Source organism: Sprattus sprattus (genome assembly GCF_963457725.1).
Source record: "Sprattus sprattus genome assembly, chromosome: 1".
Lineage (NCBI taxonomy): Eukaryota > Metazoa > Chordata > Actinopteri > Clupeiformes > Clupeidae > Sprattus > Sprattus sprattus.
Window position 1 is genome coordinate 35660189 of NC_137920.1, and position 23379 is coordinate 35683567.

Consider the following 23379-nt stretch of genomic DNA (forward strand, 5'->3'; position numbering starts at 1 on the left):
AAAACAGCCATGACAACCCTCACACACAAACACACCCACACACAAACAATCACACACCTACACACCTACACACACATACACACACACACACACACACTACTCTTTTGTGATGGCCCTTGTGATTTTTCTCCTCCTTTAGACCTTACCAGAGCCGTGGGTAAACATTTAGGATGCGTAAGCGAGTTCACATGAGTTGGTGGCTCATTAGCTGTGTTTGGAGGGCCTACTCCGCTCCCCTGCACAGGCAACCTGTCCAGAATGCACTGTGTCAACACGAGAGAAGCTGGGCTGTGCTTTCCAGAAACGTGATTCAAATGCAATAATGCTGCCTTTGTTCCCCTTTGTTTGTTAAGGGGAAAAGGTTTGCCTATGTGAACTGAGCCATGAATCGAATGCTTGTTGTGAAATTGAGTGGAGGTTGGATGTGAGCGATTGGAAGAACAGCGCTTTGGGTATAATTTGCGATCATGGAAAACAAAGGACCACGCCTGGCCAATAGTTTGCCTCTTATGCAACTGAGAGAAACACGTGCGTGTGAGACCTCACTTTTTTTCTTTTTTCACCCTTTGTCTCCTCTTTGTCCGGTTATTTACAAAACTCTGCGGAGCTTTAAGTGTTTTGCCCTCTTGAACCATCCCAATCGGACAGAGTGTTCCGTCTGGCAGGCATGCATTGTTTTGCTGTGTTTTCCCATTTTGCATGGCAACTGACCTTCCAATCACCAGCACCACCGCCCCCTTCTGTACATCTGTATCTTAAGCGCCCATTACCAAAATGTTCTGTTCCCAGACGTCAAGCGCTTTTATAAATAGTACCTGACCTTCCCACCGGCACCGGGGGTCTGTTATACAAAGTGCAGAGAGACGCTGGGAGAGACGCTGGAGTGTTTTGTTTTCGCAGCACCTCGGCTCCCCTTCGGAAAGGCTTGGAGGTTCGGAGACAGGTGACCATCATTTTGTCAGAAAAGGTTCACACTGTGACTCATTTCCAATGCCTGGCGGTGATGGATATTTTGGTAATGTTCTTTCTCCTTGCCTTTCGGTGATGGATATTTTGGTGATGTCCTTCTCCTTGAGCAGTTGCAGTATTCCCCGCCCAACACCCACCCTTCATCCAGTACGCAGTTAAGAATCCAGTCACATTTCAGCTATAAATCTATTTATTTAATAGCTACTAAACCATTAATGATGGGATTGATCAATGAAGTCAAGCATAAATCATGAAACGGTTCTTGTATTTTGTGCTGTATAAGAATCAATGACACTCTCTTTTTCCGTCACCCATACATCAATAGAAGCAACTTTTGAAATACTATCATCATGCAAAATTCTTGCAAAGATTTTACCACTTAACCAAATACCCTTAGGCAAGTTATCGGAGTGAGGCGAGAAAATTGGCTGCTCGACATCACAGAGATGAGGAGTTTGTGCATCTCTAATTAGCGCACTTCTAATTAGCCTTGCTGTCAGTCTTCTCAAGCTGTTATACGTCCTCTCTTCATGGTGTGATGAGGCATTCATGTGAAATGGAAGATTACCTCGCAGAAATGCACAGCCCGGAGCCCTGAAGAGATAGATGAGATTATCAGTTTTATAGGAAATCGTAAAATCCTTGTAAACGTGCTGCGTTGCGTGAGTCAGACTTGTTCAGCTTTTCCTATTAATGATCCAAGCCTCAATTTGGAAACACAATTTGGATTTGGATGAGTGTGCTTACCCCCCCCCCCCCCCCCCATGTGCTAACCATGCAGTTTTCATTCCAGAATCCTAAAGTGGAAGTACTGTGCCATGATTATGCCGTTATGCAAAGGATTTAAACTGAACCCAGATCAGTCAAGCTGAGAAAGTTCAGTTGAGTCCACCAAAACCACCAGTGATCACAACTGATCCCATCACTCGGTCTGGACAGTCAGCGATCCACATACGCCGTGCAGTCCCACATCACTCACCCTGTTTCTCTCGTACCGCTGATTTATGTAATGTCAATCCAGCATCTCCCACCACTCATCATTCAAATCCCATTTGTGGATTAGTACCCACTGATTGCACCGTAACATCACATTTAATGACTACTGTGTCCATGCCTCAGGATGCTGTTCACTGTACATATGGAGTTGACTGACTGACTGACTGACTTTCTGACTGATCTCAGTTCAGATGTCATGCACAAAGGTGATGGGAGAGACTGCCGTGGCGTCGGCCACATGGCTGATCCTGTCACAGTGTAAATGCCTCTGGCCAATGCTGATAAGCTGATTTTAATTAGCCGGGCCTGTGGGTGATTTGTGCGCGGCTGCCATGCCCCATCCCCCAGGCAACGTGACTGCGGCATAAAGCGCTGCCCCCGGCACATGGGTGGATGCGAGTGCCTGTGCCATGCACGGTGTTGGTTTGATGCCTCGTGTGCCAAGAGCCAGGTTAATGCTTACCTTACTAACTCACGCTAATCTGTGTGTGAGCATTTATCAGTTGTGTTGTGTGTCTGCTTTGTTGTGTGTTTGTGGGATACCGTTGTCTGTGTTCGACTCAGTGACATGGTAATGTGAACAGTGACATTGGATGTGTGAAGACTGTCAGCATGTGTTATTGTGGTGTCTGTGATGGGGAACCATAAATAGAGCAGCTTGCGGTGTCGGCACAGCAGTCGGACATGAAGCGTAGCTGCCTGACCTTGGCTGAGGCTCCCCCGGCTCTGTAATGGATGGGCCACTGCAGTCATTCCCCTTCCTGTCCGAGGAGCCTCTCCCTCATGGACTAAGTGGATTAAGCTCAGTCAGGTCACTCATTACCCTCATTAGCTCTCCACGCTCCAGGCTGCTTCTCTTTTCTCCTCAAAGAGGAAGGGGCAAAAAGAGTTCCTCTTTTTAATGCAACAATAAACTATTTTTAACTCTTCAAGCATATTTATATAGGCAACTAGTTTGAAAATCATCTTCAAATGAAATTTGATGGTAGATGGTCTTATGAAGGACGGATAAACACACCTGGTTAATGCACTATTCAGTTCTGTGGTCTGGCACAGAGCACAGTCTGAAAATATGAGAAAAGCTTTCACCACAGGGCATAGCCAGCTATGCCACCGAACAACACGATTCAGCATGTTTGCAATTTTCTGTCAGACCCGACCGGCTGGTGTTTTTTGCATTCCTTTTAGGGAAGTTGGCTTGCTTGCTTTCTTGCAGACCAAAACTCCTTACTGCTGCTTTAAATCTGCCCAGTGTTTTGCATTCAGTGTTCATCTTTGGCACGAAAGTGCTGCTCTGGGCTTTTGTGTGAATTTTTCCAGCATTGCACTTTCAAAGCCCCTAAACGAATCATGCTTGAAACTCTCAAGCCATTGCTTCAATCTGGACCCGATGCGAGCTCTGCCTGAGTGTATCCCGTCTCCATGGCGATCTTTGGGGCCTTTGACAAAAACATCTGAATTCTCTTAGAAAAGTGTCTGTTTTGCTGTAAGGCTCTTCAAGGCTTCGGGTCAACAGCAGACCAGAGAAAGAGAGAGAGAGAGAGAGAGAGGGATAGATAGATAGATAGATGGAGAAAGAGAGAGATGAAGAGAAAAAGAAAGCGAGAGAGAGAAAGATCTTTGTCCTGCTTAAGGATTACTAGTGTTAAGGAATTAGCTGGCCCTCGTCCCAACATACTGTCGGTACTCCACAGCAGACACCACTCCTGTGAGTGTGAATCACCCGCACTGACCGCTATTGCACCTGGGATGTTTCCTTTATTCAATAGGATCTCCTTGATTCAATTAAACTGATAGCTAAAGAGCTAATAAATCTCGGGTCAGTGTCATTATCCACTAATTCAATATTGACTGCCCTACTTTGTTTGGAGTGGCTAGATCTTGTACTCGTTAGGGATGGGCATTGTCTGGAGAGCAGTTGGTTGTCATGACGCCATGTTTTGGCAGCTGATTGTGTCAATTTGGTGTGCGTGTGGGAACCACCGGAGAGAAACGCCCAGGCAGCGCACGTAATCGCCTTGCCTCAAGGCTTTTATTGAGATTGCTATTAACCAACACGCATGCTCTGAGGCGAAGCCTTTGCCAAGACAGTCACTTTGTTTTGGTGTGAGTAGTCTGTTTTTGACTAGGGACTCGCTTGATCTCCGTTGGAAACAATTTGCATTTGGCTCCAGAGCTCTGATTCATTTGGCCGTAACGCTCCGACTTGTGGGCCACGCCCTGATACTGCACGGTGAAGAAATGACATTTAGACAAGAAGTCAATCCTATGGAGAGGTTTTCCAATAACTCTGGGAAAGTGTTTGGTATCTCTGGTACCAGTTAGCAATCACAGGTCCTACACACCTCTGTGATGGCTTACTGGACCCGGATTCGTTGTTCAGGTAATTTCCTACAAGGAAGCATTTTAAGTAAAGACATGGACAGGGAGGTAAAGTAAGTCCTGTATCTGGAAGCACTTTAAGTAAAGTAATCCACAGGGAAGTCCTGTATCTGGAAGTTAAGGTAAAATCTCCACACGGAAGCCCAAGTAAGTGTTGTAATTCAAACAGGCAGGTTAAGTTATCATGTGTTGCTTTCTATCCCCAACTCTTTTAGCTGCTCTGTTTGTTGTCATTTATTGTCCCGGATGGGGTACTGTGTTTACCAGGCTCGTGGTAGGCAGGAGTTTTTTTTTTTTTTTTTATCCGTCCATTATTGCTGATGGTTTTTGAAGTGGCCTTTTTTATTTTCCAGAGCGGAGCGCCTAGCACTGAAAAGAGCCAAGCTCAGCAGCAAGTGGATAGGCAACGTGTGCCTGGCATGAGATCACACTCTCTTACACACACACACACACACACACACACACACACACACACACACACACACACACACACACACACATCTTGGTCACAGAAAACGTCGGGACATTGATCCATGTCTGTCCTGGTTTGAGCACACGTTTGTGGCCCAGATCTGTTGACATTGTTTTGGGCTGTTGTTGTTGCTGTTGTTGTTGTTGTTGTTGTTGTTGTTGTTGTCATCATTGTTTTTCTTCTGGTGTGTCTTTGGCCTTATCTCGACTTGTGCAGTTTCAGCACACACACACACACACACACACACACACACACACACGAACACACTGCTCAGTTTACAGATGAAGCACACTGTGGCATTCTTCCGACAGTGAAATCAGGCTCCTTTCGACCGCCCTGTGTATGCGTGCGTGTGTGTGCACCTAACTTGGTTCAGATGAGTTCAGTCCTGGTTTGTCCTGTTCTGACCGATGCTTCCTGTACTCAGCCCTTGTTCAACCAGATGTTCCGTGTAGTATCTTTGCGTGCATCTGTGCGCATGGCTTCAGCCCCCCCCCCCCCCCCCCCTTTCCTCAGTACAGGCTGTCCACACACGCATGAGCTGAGTGCTTTCATATCAAAAGCATTTCTCTGTCTTTCTCAGACCAAGTGATCGCAGTATGCTCGGTGACCTAGCATTGCCTGGGCTGATGACTGAATGTTCATTCATTCATTCGTGTGTGTGTGTGTGTGTGTGTGTGTGTGTGTGTGTGTGTGTGTGTGTATATTTGTGGTATGTATGTATGTATGTACGCACACACACACACACACACACACACACACACACACACACACACACACACACACACACTCATGCACTGCTTTGCATTTATGCAGTAAGCTGGAGAAACCCATTTTGGCAAGCTGAAGAAGATTGAAATATAATGCCATAAGTAAGCAAATAGGCCAGCGCCTAAGATTACATGGGGATTTGGAAATGGGAGCACCACCCCACCCCACCCCACCCCACGGCACTCCTCCCTCTATTAGCCAAATGGCTGCTCCCAGGTCAGGTGCTCCTCCGCCTGTGCTGGTATCCAGCCTGTGTGTAGTCCGTCCATCACTGCTCTGAGGCAGCCGTGCTCCTCGGGGACTGGCGTTTCATAAAATCGGATTGAGGACAGTGAGTGATGAGGGCAGCGCTGTGGCTCCTCTACTGCTACTGCTGTGGGTCGTGTGCTAAAGGCTTTAAACACACCTACACACACACACACACACACACACAAAGTCTGCACACTGAGGTCTACACTTTCTACATACAGTAGCTATATGCATCATATATGAAAACAAAGCCACCAACCGTGAATTTCGCTCTAGTACAGCATATCATGTTTTATCACTGCTATGTGCATTACCCCCAAACACACACACCCCTCTTTGTAGCCGAGGCCACTCTTCAGCCCACCCGCACCCTCCTTGTGTCCTCCATCAGTCTGTCTGTGCGTGCCTGCGGAGATAGACCAGTGCCTTCTATTTTCTGCCGTGAGATCTCTGTGATGTGCTCCCTTTGTTTTTTACATCATCAGTCAAATAAAAGTTGAAGAATTTTGAAAGGCAGAGTCTGTTCTGGTGGTTATACATTTTGTATGAAATTAGATATTCTAAGAAGAACTTCTCTTGTAATCTCACCCACATTTTGATGTTCCTTTTTCTATCTCTGAGGTTTTTCAGGGCAAACTGTTATCGTTTTTAATATCTCTCTCTCTCTCTCTATCTTTCTCTCTCTCTCTCTCTCTCTCTCTCTCTGTCCTCTCTCCATCCCTCTCTCCCTCTCAGGCGTATGAGCGGCGGTTCCCTACTTGCCCGCTGATCCCCATGTTCGTGGGCAGCGACGTGCTGAGCGAGGACCAGAGTGAGGACGGCTGCATGCACAACGTCGAGCGCCGATGCAAGTTAGACGTGGACGCGCCGCGTCTGCTCAAGAGGGTACGACAATGCGTCACATCACCAGCCATAACGCATACATTTAAAATACACAGGGTTAAGATCTTAACATTATGCATCATATTACCAGTCATAACGCATACATTTAAAAGGGGTTAAGATCTTAACTGACAATGCATCACTAGCCATAAAGCCTACATTAAAACTTCAGCATTATGTTAAGATCATAATCCTCTGTAATTTAAGTCATTTCAGATCATAATCATCCATCTAGAACCAACAAGTCTCTCACTTAACACCCAACCCCTTAGCTTACCAAGACGCACACTGTGGGCTTCAGATCCACTAGTGGCTTGACATGCAGAAGTTTACGTCCCTTGCAAAAGTTCTGTGTAATGTCCATTCAGAATGTTTGAAACAGTAGATAGGTCTGTATATGTGTCAGTCATAGGAGGGTTCTGGTGAACCTCCTCTTTTAACGACATGTTCCCAGAGGTGCACTGCACAGCTGTGTGTAATGAGGTGCTTGTTTTGTCTGTGGTTGGCCGCAGATTGCAGGGGTGGATTACGTGTACTTCAACCAGAAGAACTCCCTGAACCGCCTGCAGAGGACCCTGCACATCGTGTCCCACAACGAGACCTTCTCCAACAGGGTCATCATCAGTGAGGAATGCTGCTACTCTGTGAGTGCTCACAGGAAAACACACACACACACACACACACACACACACACACACACACACAGTTTCCAAATATACACACTTGTGTAAGAGTATGCAGTGTGTACATTGCATGATTGCAACATCCTCTTCTGCCCTCTGTGCATCCTGCTCTGTATTAGCTCTGTCCTCTCCCATTCCCATGCATCCAATTTATATACATTTATCCAGTTTATATTGAAATTATGCTCCAAACTAGCACAAGCATGTCTTGATGTTTCTCACACACACACACACACACACACACACGCGCACACACACACACAGGTGCCTGGAATGGTGCCTCCTCCAGCGCTGCATACACCATCAGCAAACTCTTCAGGCCTCAGCCCCTCCCTGCTGGCTGCCCATAAATCACCGCTGGAGCACGAGCTGCTGACAGCCTCCACGTGTCTCAAGACCCCCCCCCCCCCCCCTTCCACAACCCTCTCAAACACACACACCACCCCTATCACAAGCCTCACAAATCCCTTAACCTCCTTACCCCCTCTGTTGACCACAGACCCCCTATGCTCACCCCTCACCCCTCCCAAGCAGAGTGCCGTTGAGCGAGGGCTCTGCTCCGGGCCTGCAGCCTTGGCCTCGTTCCCCGACGCTGGAGCCGAGCCTGGGCTCCTCAGCAGGATGAATAATTGAAGGCTCCTGGCGCTTCAGTGTGTTGCTGCTGCAGCAGCCAGCAGAGCAGAGCTTTCAGCCCAGAGGAGTCATAGCGTTAGCCTGGCTGGGCTCCCTGCTGTCTCAGGTGCAGGAGGGAGGGAGGGGCGACCCACTTATTATCTGACCTGAGATCAGGGCTCTGCTGCTTCCATTGTGAAGGCGACGGGGCAGGCGGGACCAGGGAAGCTGATCCCCAGTCAGTGTGTGAGGTCATGCGCTCCACACGAGGGAACGGTCCCAGAATGGGGGCACAGCACTCACGGAATTAGGGTGGTGTTAATGAGGTCACCGCCTTTTAGATATATAAAATTCGTAAAAAGTCTTACGTCATTTCCAAAATAAAATCTCCAACACACACTAAGGGAGAGAGAAGAGGACTGAGAGAGTTTAGCATTTCTCTCCTCCTCTAGTTCCCGCTCCTCCCTCCGAGAGTGGTTCACCTCCTCATGAGGTGATGCTTTGTGTTACCGCAGTGCGTTTGCTTTTCTGCCTGTGGAGATGATAAATCAGTTCTATCCTGATGTGAGCACTCACCCGCTCCACTCTCAATCATTTCTGCCCAGCTGGGCGTTCAGTGGGAGTGAAGAGCAATCACTACCCCCGTATGAGTCTAATAACTCCACACCTGCCTCAGGACACTAACCCGCCACTATCCCCTTCACTGGATGCCTCCTCTTCCATACAGATGAGCTTGCAGTCAGTAGTGTGCCGACCTAAGCGGCTGACTCAGGAACAGCTTTTTCCAGTGCATGTTGCCTTCCCTGGATGGACTCAAACTGGTCCCTGATCAGCTGCTATAAGCCAAACTCTTTGCTCTCTACTAATATTGACTATCTGAGCAGATCCCTGCCCCCATTTGATTAGTGTCTCTAGTAATTCTACACCTGCCTCAGGCTTCAACCAGTAGTCCCTTCTCATCAGCAGCCTTGTGGGAGCTTTGACTAGTGCTTATGCTGAAGCCATTATGCTGAAGCCATTGAGGAACAAGTACACCAATAGTGCTGTGGAGTGAGAAGACTGGTAATCCGAGTCTGACGAAGATGATTTGAGCTGAGCGTACTGGTTTAAGCCAGCATAGAGCAGATCGAGTAGATTGCCTTTGGTGTATGGGGAATACATCCTCATGTCCACTAAGCACACACCAAACTACAGTGAACGGTAAAGATATAGGTTAATGACTACCATACTCTATTTAGTCTTGTCAGTTTAAAAAAAACTAAAAATGCTTTGGTAAATACAAAACCTACTCCCTGTTGGCCTGCTGCGATGAGACAACCCACCCCCCCACCACACACACACACACACACACACACTGTTCCATTAAATGGTTTATTTGGCAAACACAAATATTTCCCGTCTTTGACTGTCTGGGTGTAATGAGTTTCCATGGTAATGGTACCTCTCTCTCTCTCTCTCAATCTCTGTCCCTTTCTTTCTCCCATCCTCCCCTCCTCTCCTTCTCCATCCTTGAATGGTAGGTGCACCCAGAGAACGAGGAGTGGACCTGTTTCGAGCAGTCGGCCAGCCTGGACATCAAATCCTTCTTTGGCTTCGAGAGCACAGTGGAGAAGATCGCCATGAAGCAGTACGCCACCAGCATCAAGAAGGTCAGGGCCGCTCAGGACACACCTGGCACACTTAGGACTTACCTGGCACACTTAGGACTTACCTGGCACACTCAGGACACACCTGGCACACTTAGGACTTACCTGGCACACTTAGGACTTACCTGGCACACTCAGGACACACCTGGCACACTAAAGACTTACCTGGCACACTCAGGACACACCTGGCACACTTAGGACACACCTGGCACACTTAGGACTTACCTGGCACACTTAGGACTTACCTGGCACACTTAAGCTGTCATGACTGATCTGAATAGCAGTCACCACACAGCAATCTTTTAATTCCCCCCCCCCCCCCCCCCCTAGTTTGTGAACGCCCTATTCTAACTAACCACCTCGCACCCTTTTTCTCTGTAACCATGGTGATTTAAAAACTCACTTCCTCCTGCCCTCCCACGAAATGGGACCTTCCAGCTTCTCTGCTCAGCTGTGTTGAGGATTCCAAGAATTGAAAGATCCCCCCCCCCCCCCCCCCCCCCTTTTTTTTTTAGATAGATCGTGTGAACAATCGATGCTGGCTCAACTGCTTTTGCCAGGCATTTCCTATTCGCTTATCATATTGTACACACACACGAGCACGCTTTACTTAGGAGTGTGGTGAGTAGGTAGTAGTGGTTTGTTGTGCCGGTTGTGATTCACAGGCCTGGTCATGTTCCGGCTTCACCAGAGCCTCTCCCTAGCTATCTGTACACTCACTTACACTCCTGACAGCTATTGTTAGGATCACACACACACACACACACACACACACACACACACACACACACACACACACACACACACACACACACACACACATAAATACAGTGCATTTAAAAGGCCTCGTGTGTGCCTCTGTGACTGCTCTGATTTACAGGTACACACACACACACACACACAAAGAACTCCAAACACCAGCAGAATTTAGTCTGCCCCACCTCTCCAGGCCAGACAATACTGTATACAACCATTACTCCTCTATCAAATGAACAGACAATGGATGAGGCCCCCCCAGACAACACAGGCACACACACACAAACACACACTCACATGCTCTCTTGTACACACACACACGCTCACTCACACTCTCCTACATAGTAACACACACACACACACACACGCTCACTCGCACTCTCATACATTCACTACAGCAACTCACACTCTCCTACACACACACACACACACACACACAGACACACACAGATATAGTTACACTGACTACCTCACACTGCCCACCTCACACTGCCCTCTCCTCCATTGCAGGGTAAGGAGATCATCGAATACTACCTGAATCAACTGGAGGAAGATGGCATCAGCCACGTCCCCCGCTGGTGCCCCGACCCCTCCTCCCCTGTCAAGCCCCTGACGCCGGTAGTGCGCCTTCCTGAGCTCCCCGTCACGCCTGCCATCTCCATCACGGCCCCTGCTGAGAGCGCAAGCACCCCCCCAGACTCCCTCGCCCTTGTCTGCAAGGAGGGCACTAGCCCCCCCGGCAGCCTCAATGAGCCAACAGTTGGCACCCCAGATGGTGAGTGAGCGAGCAGTGTGATTGGTCAGAGACTGGGGCGTAGTCAGGTGGGGGAGTAGCTGTTTGGGGTGGGTGTCATGTGACCTGATGTTGGTAATTGCTCATTGTTTGTCCAGTGAGAAAAGTCTCTTCATGATTATATTTTTCTTCGTATTGATCATTCAGGGACGGGGTCTAGGTAACATATTCAAAGCCAGGTTGTTACTTGCTTCTAGACTTATAAGTGTGTGTGTGTGTGTGTGTGTACCAGACAAATTGGATGCTGACTACATCAAGCGCTACCTGGGAGACCTCACACCCCTGCAGGAGAGCTGCCTGATCCGGCTGCGTGGCTGGCTCCAGGAAACGCACAAGGGCAAGGTGAGACACGAAGGCACACAGCCCAATGTCATACTCAAATTACAGACTGGGATATTTACACACACACACACACACACACACACACACACACACTGATAGTTGGGAAATTATCCGCTCCTCCGGCTGATAAATATTTATACATGCCAAACCCTTCCCTGCGCCTCCCTCTCAGCCCCAGAGCTGCTAAATATTTATTTTCTCCCACACCTGCCTTCCACATGATGTGTGTGCACACACACACACACACGCACACACACCCACCCGCACGCACGCCGATGGCCATCCATTCAGTTTGCTCAGAGGCTCACACACCAGCTGCTATTGATCTAGGTTTTATGCATGAACACTCACTCACTCACACGCACACACACACACCGCTGCTCTTTCTTTCTTTCTTTCTATCTCTCTCTCTCTCTCTCTGTCACTGCCCTTTTCTTTGCCTGCTGGCCAACCAGTTGGACATTAACATCCCCCTCTCTCGTCTCCCTCTGTCCTTAGATCCCCCAGGACCCCCCCCCCCCCCACACACACACACCTATGAGTCAAAGGCAAGTAATAACCACGTCTCCCTCCGTCCTCAGATCCCCAAGGACGAGCACATCCTGCGCTTCCTGCGGGCGCGCGACTTCAACATGGAGAAGGCGCGGGAGATCCTGTGCCAGTCGCTCACCTGGCGCAAGCAGCACCAGGTGGACTACCTGCTGGAGACCTGGAGCTGCCCGCAGGTCCTGCACGACTACTACACGGGCGGCTGGCACCACCATGACAAGGGTGAGGAGAACCAGCTAGCGTGCCCTCAGGCACAACCGTGACTCGTTGTTAATGTCAACTCCGCTTCTAACGGGGGAATAGTATTTGCATTGAGCCTGAGGCGATGAGGAAGTATGATAGTGTCAGTGATTGTGAGTGTCAGGTCCGTGTAAATGCTATTAAGAGTTAGCTCCTGGGTGCGTTGTGAATACGATAAGCACATAGCTCTACAACGCTACTGATGTAATCAGCGTACTGCCTCTGGTGCCTTTGTTAATGCCTCGTGTGTCTGGGCCTTCTGAAGCTCGCAGTATGATTATTCTATGAACTGATACAGACTGACTGCTTTACAGTGACCCTGGATGACCCCTCAACACTGAGCATTTAACCGTTTGCAGCGTTAGGACCTGGCTAACCAAGTCTCCTCTCACCAGCGGTTGGCAAGTGTTCCTCATTCCAAACCGGGTCGTGTTCAGACCAATCCACCTTCAGCGCTATCCGTGTTCCCATCTGCGTCCGCCACATTCCTCAGCCCCCTGGTACTCGTCCTGCCCATCTCAAACATTTTGTGCCAGGCAACGGGTGATCAGTATCTCTCAGCCCCCCCTCCCCCTTTCTTAGACACACACGCGCCTTGTAAGCGCGGACGGCTCAGTCTGTGGTTCGCGTCGGCATTGAGGGCAGTGTATCAGCGCCTTCCTGTCAGAGGCCCACTGGGCCACATGCGTCAGAGAGCCGTGTGTGTGTGTGTGTGATTGTCATACTTGTCCTTGAGAGGAACTGCTGTGCGCACACCCACTGTCACAGACGTCCATACTTATGCCCTGGCATTTAAACACCAGACACACACAAATACACACACACACACACGCACCGTCACCTCGCATGAAGGCATACAAAATGGCTCACAGTGTCACATTAAATGACCAGACACACCAAAACACACACACACACACACACACACACACACACACCCGCATGCAGGTGTACGCATGAGTAAACATGCAAACATACACTCTGTCATGGACACAGAATCAATGGAAGTGAAACACTCGCACCTTTCCCACTGTACTGCAACAGCACACACACACACTCACAAACACACACACACACACGTTGTGCCATTATTCCACTCACTCACCCACACACAGATAGGTACTTCAGATGTCTCCACCTACACAATGGGCGAATATAGCTCCAATTCCTCTCTGTGTGCTGCTTATGCCCAGAGGCAATTATAAACAGACATTACAATGGGTATGTGGATACACAGCTTACAGCAGCTATTTAGAAGGATTTGTATGCATAAACTAGACGGGCTGTGAAGCTATGTTAAAAGTACACAAAGTTGGTACCCTTTCTTTCTTATTTGGTAAAAAAAAAAAAACATTTGATGGAAAAGCTGATTGCACGCGTACGATCTTCAATCAATCAGATAAGTTTGTTACCCAGGGTCATGCAGTGGTCAGCTGTTCCACACACACACTTCTCATTGTGAGAGTAGGAAAAGGAAGAGCCAATGCAATTTTAAAATTCTCTCTTCCTCAATCCATCTCTCTCTCTCTCTCTCTCTCTCTCTCTCTCACCCCCTTCCCTCCCCCATGACTGCACTGTTACAAGTAACACATGCAAATCATAATTACTTTTTGCATTGACTCATAGCACGCAACGCCCGCTCCATAGCACATAGGCAGGGCATGGCTGATAGTGTCTTGTGTTTACTCTAAGACCTGATGATTCACCCAGAGGGCCGCTTCCAGGGAGTCCCTTGTGGTCGCTCACCCTGTTCTTCTAGGGAAATTTGTCTGTGGTAAACTTTCGTGAGCAGTAGAGACCGTAGCGGTAGTGAGAGTCTGTCTGTGTGGGCAGCCCCAGAAGTAGGATACAGTCTCATGCAGAGCAGAGTTTCATGATAACACAACTGGCCTACTTTTCTGAATTTAAAGGACAGGAAAGGGAAACTCCACTTTGTGTGTGTGTGTGTGTGTGAATACATGTGTTTAACAGAGCTGTACACACACACACACACACACACACACACACGTACTTACAGCCACAAGGCGGTAGAGACAGGAGGACAGAAGGGGCTTCTGATTCTTTAATGTACAGCAGAGTATCCCCAGCTCTGTGTGTGTGTTTTAGGCAGCCATTTGTTTGTTTGCATAGTGTGTGTCTCAGAGAACGCCTTTCAGCAGATGAGCATGTATGATGCTGATAAGCCATAAGAGGGAACCATGTGTCATGATGCAGATGTGGTAATACCTTCATGCTCACCTCTGTTTTAATCGTGTGTGTGTGTGTGTGTGTGTGTGTGTGTGTGTTCCACAGATGGCCGACCTCTCTACATCTTGCGCCTGGGGCAGATGGACACAAAGGGCCTGGTGCGCGCCCTGGGGGAAGAGTCCCTCCTCAGACATGTAAGGATGCCAGTCTTAGCTTAGTCATCTTAGCATAGTAGTCTTAGCATGCTCATCCAAACAAAAGAGTCCATTGCAATGTTGTTTTTTGTCAAACAAGGAAGGTGAAATCAATCCATCGAGGTATTGATGATCCGTTCGGTCAATGAATAACTGGAAAGTCACCCGAGCCTCTAAACTAAGAGAACATCCTTTAACTAGAAGTGGTGTTCTAAACTGACACCGCATTCCCAGCAGGGCATTGTTGTCTGTTAAACAAGGAAGAGATGATAATTGAACCATGCAGGTAGACACACACAATATGTTTGCAATCTCCTCAACGGAGCATTGCATGACTAGTCAGGTTTGAGTCGTGTTTACAATAGTACTCATCATCAAGTCAGGTGAGAACACAGAAGAACAATGTGTGTGACCTTAGCTCTAATACTCTACAAAGACACATTCACTCACTTTGTGTGTGTGTGTGTGTGTTTTTTTTTGTGTGTGTGTGTGTGTGTGTGTGTGTGTGTGTGTGTGTGTGATCTAGGTGCTGTCTATCAATGAAGAGGGTTTGAGACGCTGTGAGGAGAACACCAAAGTGTTTGGCAGGCCAATCAGGTGTTTATTGACTCTTTTGGACTGTCTGTGTGTGTGTGTGTGTGTGTGTGTCTGTGTGTTTGGATAACCTTTCATGTGTTGTTTACAGCAGCGTCCTGTTTTCAGTGCTTACGTTCCTGTTTTTGTTATTCTTGGTCAGTCTGTTTGAGTTTCCCCAGCCCTTTTGAATTTCACATCCGCAGTTCTCTAACCCCAATCTTCTGCCCCCCCCTCCCCCAGCTGCTGGACGTGTCTGGTGGATCTGGAGGGTCTGAACATGAGGCACCTGTGGAGGCCGGGTGTGAAGGCCCTGCTGCGGATCATAGAGGTGGTGGAGGCCAACTACCCCGAGACGCTGGGCCGCCTGCTCATACTTCGAGCACCCAGAGTCTTCCCTGTGCTCTGGACACTGGTAAGCACACATACACACACACACACAGACATTACACACACAGACATTACACACACAGACATTACACACACACACACACACACACACACACACACAGAGACATTACACCATGTCTTCCCCTCCATAGACACATTGACGTCATCATACTATGAATAATGTTTGGTGATTCTTTGTGATGTTCACTGTTGAAAGTAACAGCTTCTCACTGCAGTCCTCACAGATGAGTTAACGCCATCTGCATTATACTTGACTGATGGCTGCTTTGTAAAGCTTACAATGTATTAATTGTGTTTGTATATTCCTGTGTTCAGGTCAGCCCCTTCATTGATGAGAACACCAGGAAGAAGTTCCTTATTTACGCGGGGAATGACTACCAGGGCCCCGGCGGTCTGGTGGACTACATCGACAAAGAAATCATCCCTGACTTCCTTGGCGGGGAGTGTATGGTGCGTAAAGGATGTGTGTGTGTGTGTGTATGTGTGTGTTTGTGTGTGTCTATGCATGTGTATGTATTTGTTTTGGTCGTAGATAATGATGATCTTATACATTTTTAGCTCTTCTTAGGAGCTCTTTGATACCCCTTGTCAGCTTTGCCTTTGACAGCTCTCATTAGTCATTGATGAATGCCGCTTTGGAATGATCTTTGAAAGGAAGCTGTATGGGGAATATATTGGGCCTTTGGGGTGTTCATGTGTCTGATACAGAATTCTTTAAAACAGCACGGCATGTATGGTGAACAGGAAGTAATGCTGCAAATCAAAACACTGCAGTCATGGCGACACATATTTTTTGTATCAGACGGAAGATCAGCACTTTGGGATTGATCCTCTTTATTCGTCACTTGCACAATCTTTCCCCAGTTCCTGAATTCGGTGCAATCATCTTCGTTTTGTTATCTCTCTCTCCCTCTGCAGTGTGAGGTGCCTGAGGGAGGTCTTGTGCCCAAGTCTCTGTACCGCACGCCCGAGGAGCTGGAGAACGAGGACATCCGCCTGTGGACCGAGACCATCTATCAGAGCGCCAGTGTCTTCAAGGGCGCCCCCCACGAGGTGAGTCCACCAGCCCTCCAGTGCCCAATCCCCCACCCCCCGCTGTAAGTAGCAGGCTGGTTGGATGGATGTGGAGGGGAGCTGAGAATGAAGCAGGCTCACGAGTGGAAAGTTACCAGAACCCCTCAATGCAGGGGATTGCAGAGCCAGTTACAGAGGTGCAGTGTGGAGGCGCCACCTGCTGGACATCAGAGGAAATGTTGGCAGGAATCGCAGGAATGTCAGAATGTACCAGGGCCGTGTGGAGTTTGCACAGTCTGTTCTCTCTCAATGTGTTGTGTGTGGGGTTGTTTATCTTTTTTTCAGGTTCGCGAGAGATCATATCCAGAGGTGTCATGTTAGAACAGGACAGAATGTTTTGGTCTGTTGTTTATTTGGTGCTGTGTAAGGGATAGAAAGAATTCACAGAAGTGCAAAAAAAACAAAAACAAACAACAACACAGCTTGTGCTGACCTAAATTTAATAACAACTCCAAACACGGTCTCACAGTTTTGCAGAGGTTACAAACAAAGTTAATTAATGATAAATATTTCAAAATTGTAAAAAAAAAAAAAAAAAAAAAAATCAAGATCGTCTACTTCCTTTCCTGTCCAACATTCATCAGTGAAGATAATGAAAATAATCCCTCCCCTCAACAGTTGCTCATCGAGATCCTTGACGCCTCCTCGGTCATCACCTGGGACTTCGACGTGTGCAAAGGTGACGTGGTCTTCAACATCTACCACTCCAAGCGGGCGCCCCAGCAACCCCGCAAGGACCAGCAGGCGGGCCACGGCATCACCTCGCCCGGGGGCAACAACGTGCAGCTCATCGACAAGTCGTGGATGCTGGGCCAGGACTACAGCATGGTGGAGTCGTCCCTGACATGCAAGGAGGGAGAGAGCGTCCAGGTGAGTGGAGTTGGGGGCCCCCTGGTGGAGAGCAGGCGTGGGTGCAGGTGAGGCTGTGAGGGGCAGGAGAGCCTTTGGAGAGAGAGAGAGAGACAATATGTGCCTGCTTATAGTTATATGAGTAGTGTGGTAGTTGTCAGAACTTGTGAAATATAGAATAGGCAATGTTTCTAAATACTTAACAGTGTTTTTGATGCTTTAATGTAGACGTTGATGCTATAGAGCAGTGTTTCTCAACTGGTGGGTCTCATAATCATTCTGACTGGTCACAGAGTGTGTGTGTTCCCTCAGAACATAACTGACTTGTTGAAAATATATGAACTGCAGTCCAAAGCGTCTGCTGTAACGGGAGCCTAGAGACGCTAATTTGACGAAGAATAGAACCTGAAGTTTGGGCAAAGGGTAAAGCAAATAGTCCCCACGATGGTGTGGAAAAACAATCTAGTTAAATCTAGCTGATGTCAGACTTAGGCTAATGTGCTGTGAATGCAAGGGTACAATTAGGCTCTGTCTAGGTTTATATTTTTATTTTGTTTTTTTATATAGTTCAAACTCTATTAGTATATTTAAGTAAATTAAAAAAAAAAAATATGGGTTGAAACTTTATAACCATGGAAATTTGTTTGTGGCAAGACCAGGCCTGTTGAGAACCACTGGCATAGAGAGCAGTTTAATCAAATACTCAAATAAGGAAGCAGATGCGATCATTTGAATGTTCTCTGTGGTGACGGTTTCTCCCTGCACTTCACACAAATGTACCACTGGAATGTTGAGTGTCTGTTTCCTTGTATCTGATTATGATTGGATGTTGCCAATGAGTTCCCTCTCCTGATCTCGTTACTTTATACTCATATGAAAGACGATGACCGCAACCTCAAAAACAAGTAATTTGTAGCAGAACTAACTGACAGATATGCAGTCCAACATTAATTAAGAATATGAATTGAGTTATAAGGGGAAATGTTTCAATTGAGGAGCGTGTCGTTAATTAAACACGATTTCAACTAACCCGTCTCCGTCCTCCTGTGTGTGTGTGTGTGTGTTATCTGCTCAGGGCTCTCATGTGACACGCTGGCCGGGCTTCTACATCCTGCAGTGGCGCTTCCACAGCATGCCCGCCTGCGCCGCCACCAACCTCCCGCGCATGGACGATGTGCTCGCCTCGCTGCAGGTGTCCTCGTACAAGTGCAAGGTCATGTACTACACTGAGGTGCTGGGCTCTGAGGACTTCAGGTAACAACACAACACAACACTCTTTCTCCGTTCATACCTACATTAGACTGTGGTAAAGGCATCTTCTTTGTTGTATAATAGCTCTCAATGTGAGACCCCTGCGTCATTGGTGTGACATATGTTCCTTCTCTGCATGATTTAAGAGTACTGTCTTGGGAGGGGATTAAAAAGAGTTCTCTGTAGTGGAGACATGGGAGCTCAGGACAAAAAAATATATCCACATATATGGTGTTGGTGTTTTTGTTCCTCAGTGGCTAAGCTTTTTAGCCCCCCTGAAGCCAAAGCGATATCTTGCGCCCACTGCTTTACCTCCTCCTCTTTTTGTTCTTTTTTCCCCTCTCCTCCTCCTTCGCCTTTCTTCCTCCTCCTCTTTTCTGTGTCTCTGTAAAGACTGGCTTGCTGTGATGTGCAGAGTTTGTAAGTGGACTCGTGTTTGCCTTTAGCTTAGCCGCAGCACTCCGCTAACCAAGCTTAGCCATGCTGCTCTTGACTTGCTGTTAACCCCTCCCATATTGGACACACAGTAAGGTCCTCAAGCCGAAGATTACTGTGGCCTTTTGTGAGGAGTCCCACAAGATCAGAGGACCATATTTTTTGTCCGTATGGAAGCTTGCTTTGATTCAACGCCACTAGCGTTCCACACATCAATTCAGCTAAAGAGCTAATAACGTCTGAGTTCCATCAGCATTGGCTACTAACTTCAACCACTTTAATGAACTGCTTTGACAAGTGCAGTGCTTGCTTCTTTGGCATGATATTACCCTGAGATGTGCTGAGTCAGAAGACGGCAGCTTTTGATCTTTTTCAAGACTTCATTATAACATTTTACTGTATCAGTAATGCCATGTTTGCACTGTGCACTTTTTAAATGAAGTGTTTAAACTGTTAGCAGTGACGAGGACTTTATACATTTCTTGAGCAAAATCGTTTAATTTTTTTATATTATTTTTAGTCAAAAGCTCACAGGGTAAAGATATAACTGAGGTTCTGCAGGCAGGGAACAGAATCCTTAGGTAAAGGGCACTAATGCGTTCCAGTAGCTTCAATATGATGCATGATCTGCTGTGGGCACTGGAATGGGTATGGGCACTGGAGTGGGCATGGGCACAGGCACGGTGCATCTACACAGGATCACTGGGGAGATCTCAAAAACCCACCAGGAAACCACATAACCATTTTGCATTCACCTGATGATGGCTGATGGATCCTGACTGTGATATATATTTTTTTTAAACAATAGTTTGACCAAAGAAGTCACTGGAAGAGTTTTAAATGTGTTTTTTCCCTACCCCCCACTTTCTTCCCCCAGAGGCTCAATGACCAGTCTGGAGTCCAGCCACAGCGGCTTCTCCCAGCTCAGTGCTGCCACCACCAGCTCCAGCCAATCACAGTCCAGCTCCATGATCTCCAGGTAGAGCTAGCCAATCAGAGAGACGGTAGGGATGGGGTTGGGGGCGGGCAAGTTGGAGGACAACACTGGCCCACGATCCCTTGCACCCCAACCAACACCCCACATTTTTGAGCCCCTTCCACAGTCCCTCACTCCACCCCTCATTGATGATGCTGACTCTTAACCATCTCTCCTGTGTGGACCTGAAGCATGATTGAACTATAGCATCACGTCAAAAACAAACACAATAAAAATATGTGTTGGAGTGGGTGGAAAATGAACAAACAAAAAGTACCTCTCCGATGTGTGAAGGGCTATGACCTGTGTTACCGCGGCAATCAACCGGGGCAGCAGGTCTGCACACAAGCAGGTTTTTGCCTCTCCTGGGGGGCTGCAGGAGGATGTGGGTCATTATCTCACTGTACGCTCCGTGCATCCTGGACGCCATGTTGGACTAAGCAATATTCCTCCTGAGATAAAGCTAGACAAAAGGTTGGGAGGTTACAGAACTGGAATCTCTGTTACACAACACACACAACCACACACACAGATACAGACACAGACAAACAAAGACATAGATGGACATCGCAGATTTCACATGTGGGCTTATCCTAGCACATCAATAGACTGATGCACACGTAGATGTAACACACACACACACACGCACACTCTCTCTTCACACCAACGTGTTCCACAGAATATGCCATATCAGCAGGACGAGGGTGATGTCTCTCTGCTGAGCTGTGTTGTGTTTTTCTAATATTAATATTATTATTATTATGAGGTCAAGTGTGGAGTTGTGGAGAGATTGGGGCTAGAGGCAATAATTCCAGCTGAGTTTCTGCTGTCAAACTTCTATTTATTATGTGAACGTGTGCAAAAGGAGCTAGCAACGCAACGTGACCCTCTAGGTCTAGCTTTGGGCAGGATTTGAGACGGAGCAGAACTCCAGTTTTTTACTGCTCACAGGACGAGTTGAACAGGCAACAGGCCAGTTTTTTTATGCTCTCCCAATGGTTGGTAGTTCATTTTTTTTACGATCTTGTTACATGAACCTTCATCTTGGAATCTTTGCCATTGACTCCTGGAACATGCTACTGATCAATTGGACAAGCAGTCCTGTAAGTACAGCGCCTGAGCATTGGAGGGTCATGTTATTTGAATAGGTCAAATGTTTTTCTTTTGGATGATTTTGGGTGTACAGGTGATCTGGGGTGGTTTTTGTAGTGAATTTCAGTGTTGCCATATTTGCGATGTGTCATTTCAACAAAATAGAGGTCAACTTAAGCATTGTTACAAAGATATTGGAAGGAGGATGCTTGAAAAACGGAGAGAAGTTACTTTTTGCAATTTAGTGCTGATGTTTTGCAATTGCCATTACTTACTATGGTTGTTTTAAAGGGATTTTCTTGAACCATAACCTTTGCCCAGTGTATAAACAATTCTGCTGGCGTTTTTTTTAAAGGCACAACAGCATGATGTGAAACTGCGCACCATTCAGTGCAGATGTTACAGGCATTGATTATTGCATAAAGCCCTTGAATGTCTCCCCCGACCAGACTGCATAGGACTGAAGTTGTGCTTTTAAAAGGGGATTGCAGATTATGATTATGATTTTTGCCTGGCACAAAATTGCCATGTGAAATAGGTTTATTGTAAATGTAATGCAAAGAAAGTATTTTCCTTATGTTGTATCATTGGCATCGTCATCATCTTAAACAGCTATATTCCACTTAGAGCTAAGAAAAACATATCTTCCCCAAATTCGTTCCAAGCTGCCACTTCACTGTTTTGTTGTACACTTTGATTTGGCTTCAGCCATCCAGACAACCTCAGTAGCGTCTAGCTTTCGGAGTCTCAGATGGAACAGCAGTCTTGAGATAGGACATGTTGGCCAAATCGATCACCCTGAATCTTCAGACAGCTGTCAAATGAGTTTCACCAACAGCGACACCATGCAGTTACTGAAGCGTGGTTATGTGTTTATGTGCGTGTTTAAGAGGGGGGAAATTATTAGATTTGAGTCCTGATTGGGTATCGGCACAATAGTTCACACAAAATGCGTGATTGCCATAAACAATAGATGGGTCATTGATTTTGGGGTGCGCATTTGTGGAGGTAGTTCAAATATGACCCTCATTCTCGGTCTTTGTTTTAAAATCATTCAGTTTTTGTTTGTTACATGTACATTTCTTTTTCATTCTGACTGTATGTGAGTGTATGTATTATATTATGAATTCTGGGCTGAGAAAGTGAATATTGTTCTGACGTGCTAATGCTTGCACTAACCAAGAAATGCTTTACTCAAGAGACGAATGAGGGCTGTGGTGGGAGTATGGAGTATCAACAGTGATTGTGCGGTGACTTACTGGGTCCCAACGACGACCTGTATATAAAAATAACTTTTACCCCATGCCACCAACCCCCCACCCCGAAACCGCCCTCACTTTGCAAAGCCTTGCCGTATTGTTACGGGTCTGCATTGAGTGATGATGATGGTGCCTGCCCTTTGAGGTTGGAATATGCATAGCGTCTGTTCAGTGGTTTCCTTGGTGATTTTAGAAAACTCCCGTCCCGTCCACGTCTGCACACCCCTGCTCCATTTCCTGTTATTCTGACGGGGAGTCCACAGAAGCATTAAGTGTGTTTAGGGGAAACAAGTCACAATTTAGGCCTCCGCTCAACACTGATGAATCCATTTGCCCCGAGAGAATTGCCTCTCACCAGTACAGCAGGATCCAGGTTTGAAAGGTTGTGCTGCATTTGTTAGGGTTTAGTTGACTGACTGTCCCCCCCCTCATTGTTGTTAGTCCCACCGCCTTTGGGCAGGAGTAGCCATGTAGGGCTTGTTGATAGTATGAGAGCTCACCTCTTGTTTCTGTTACCCTAACTTCTTGCCGGTGTGAATGTCATCCACCTAAGAGGGCTAAAAAGTCACTTCCTGATCTCTAAACCACCTCCTGTTGTCTTTCGTGTGGTTGTCTCACTCCATGTACTAAAACTGCATATCTTTTGAGAAATTATTGTGTATGTCAAAAAAATGTTTAAATTAATATACAAAATAGCGCCTTTACATTTTGTTTGAAACTATTAAACTTGAATTATAAG

At 47.1% G+C, this 23379-nt stretch overlaps 1 protein-coding gene across 1 annotated transcript in view; it reads left to right on the plus strand.

Moving 5' to 3' along the window:
- Window positions 1-23333, plus strand: part of LOC308378079 (SEC14-like protein 1) — a 35810-nt gene extending 12477 nt beyond the window's left edge. The window contains exons 3-16 of the mRNA XM_080854889.1: window positions 6575-6724; window positions 7234-7365; window positions 9537-9665; window positions 10929-11193; window positions 11444-11553; window positions 12135-12324; window positions 14632-14720; window positions 15247-15317; window positions 15537-15708; window positions 16020-16154; window positions 16623-16757; window positions 17397-17648; window positions 18703-18881; window positions 20191-23333. Coding sequence (XP_080711015.1) covers window positions 6575-6724; window positions 7234-7365; window positions 9537-9665; window positions 10929-11193; window positions 11444-11553; window positions 12135-12324; window positions 14632-14720; window positions 15247-15317; window positions 15537-15708; window positions 16020-16154; window positions 16623-16757; window positions 17397-17648; window positions 18703-18881; window positions 20191-20296 — 2115 coding nt within the window. The 3' untranslated portion in view covers window positions 20297-23333. The remainder of the gene's footprint in view (window positions 1-6574; window positions 6725-7233; window positions 7366-9536; window positions 9666-10928; window positions 11194-11443; window positions 11554-12134; window positions 12325-14631; window positions 14721-15246; window positions 15318-15536; window positions 15709-16019; window positions 16155-16622; window positions 16758-17396; window positions 17649-18702; window positions 18882-20190) is intronic.
- Window positions 23334-23379: the final 46 nt, after the last annotated feature.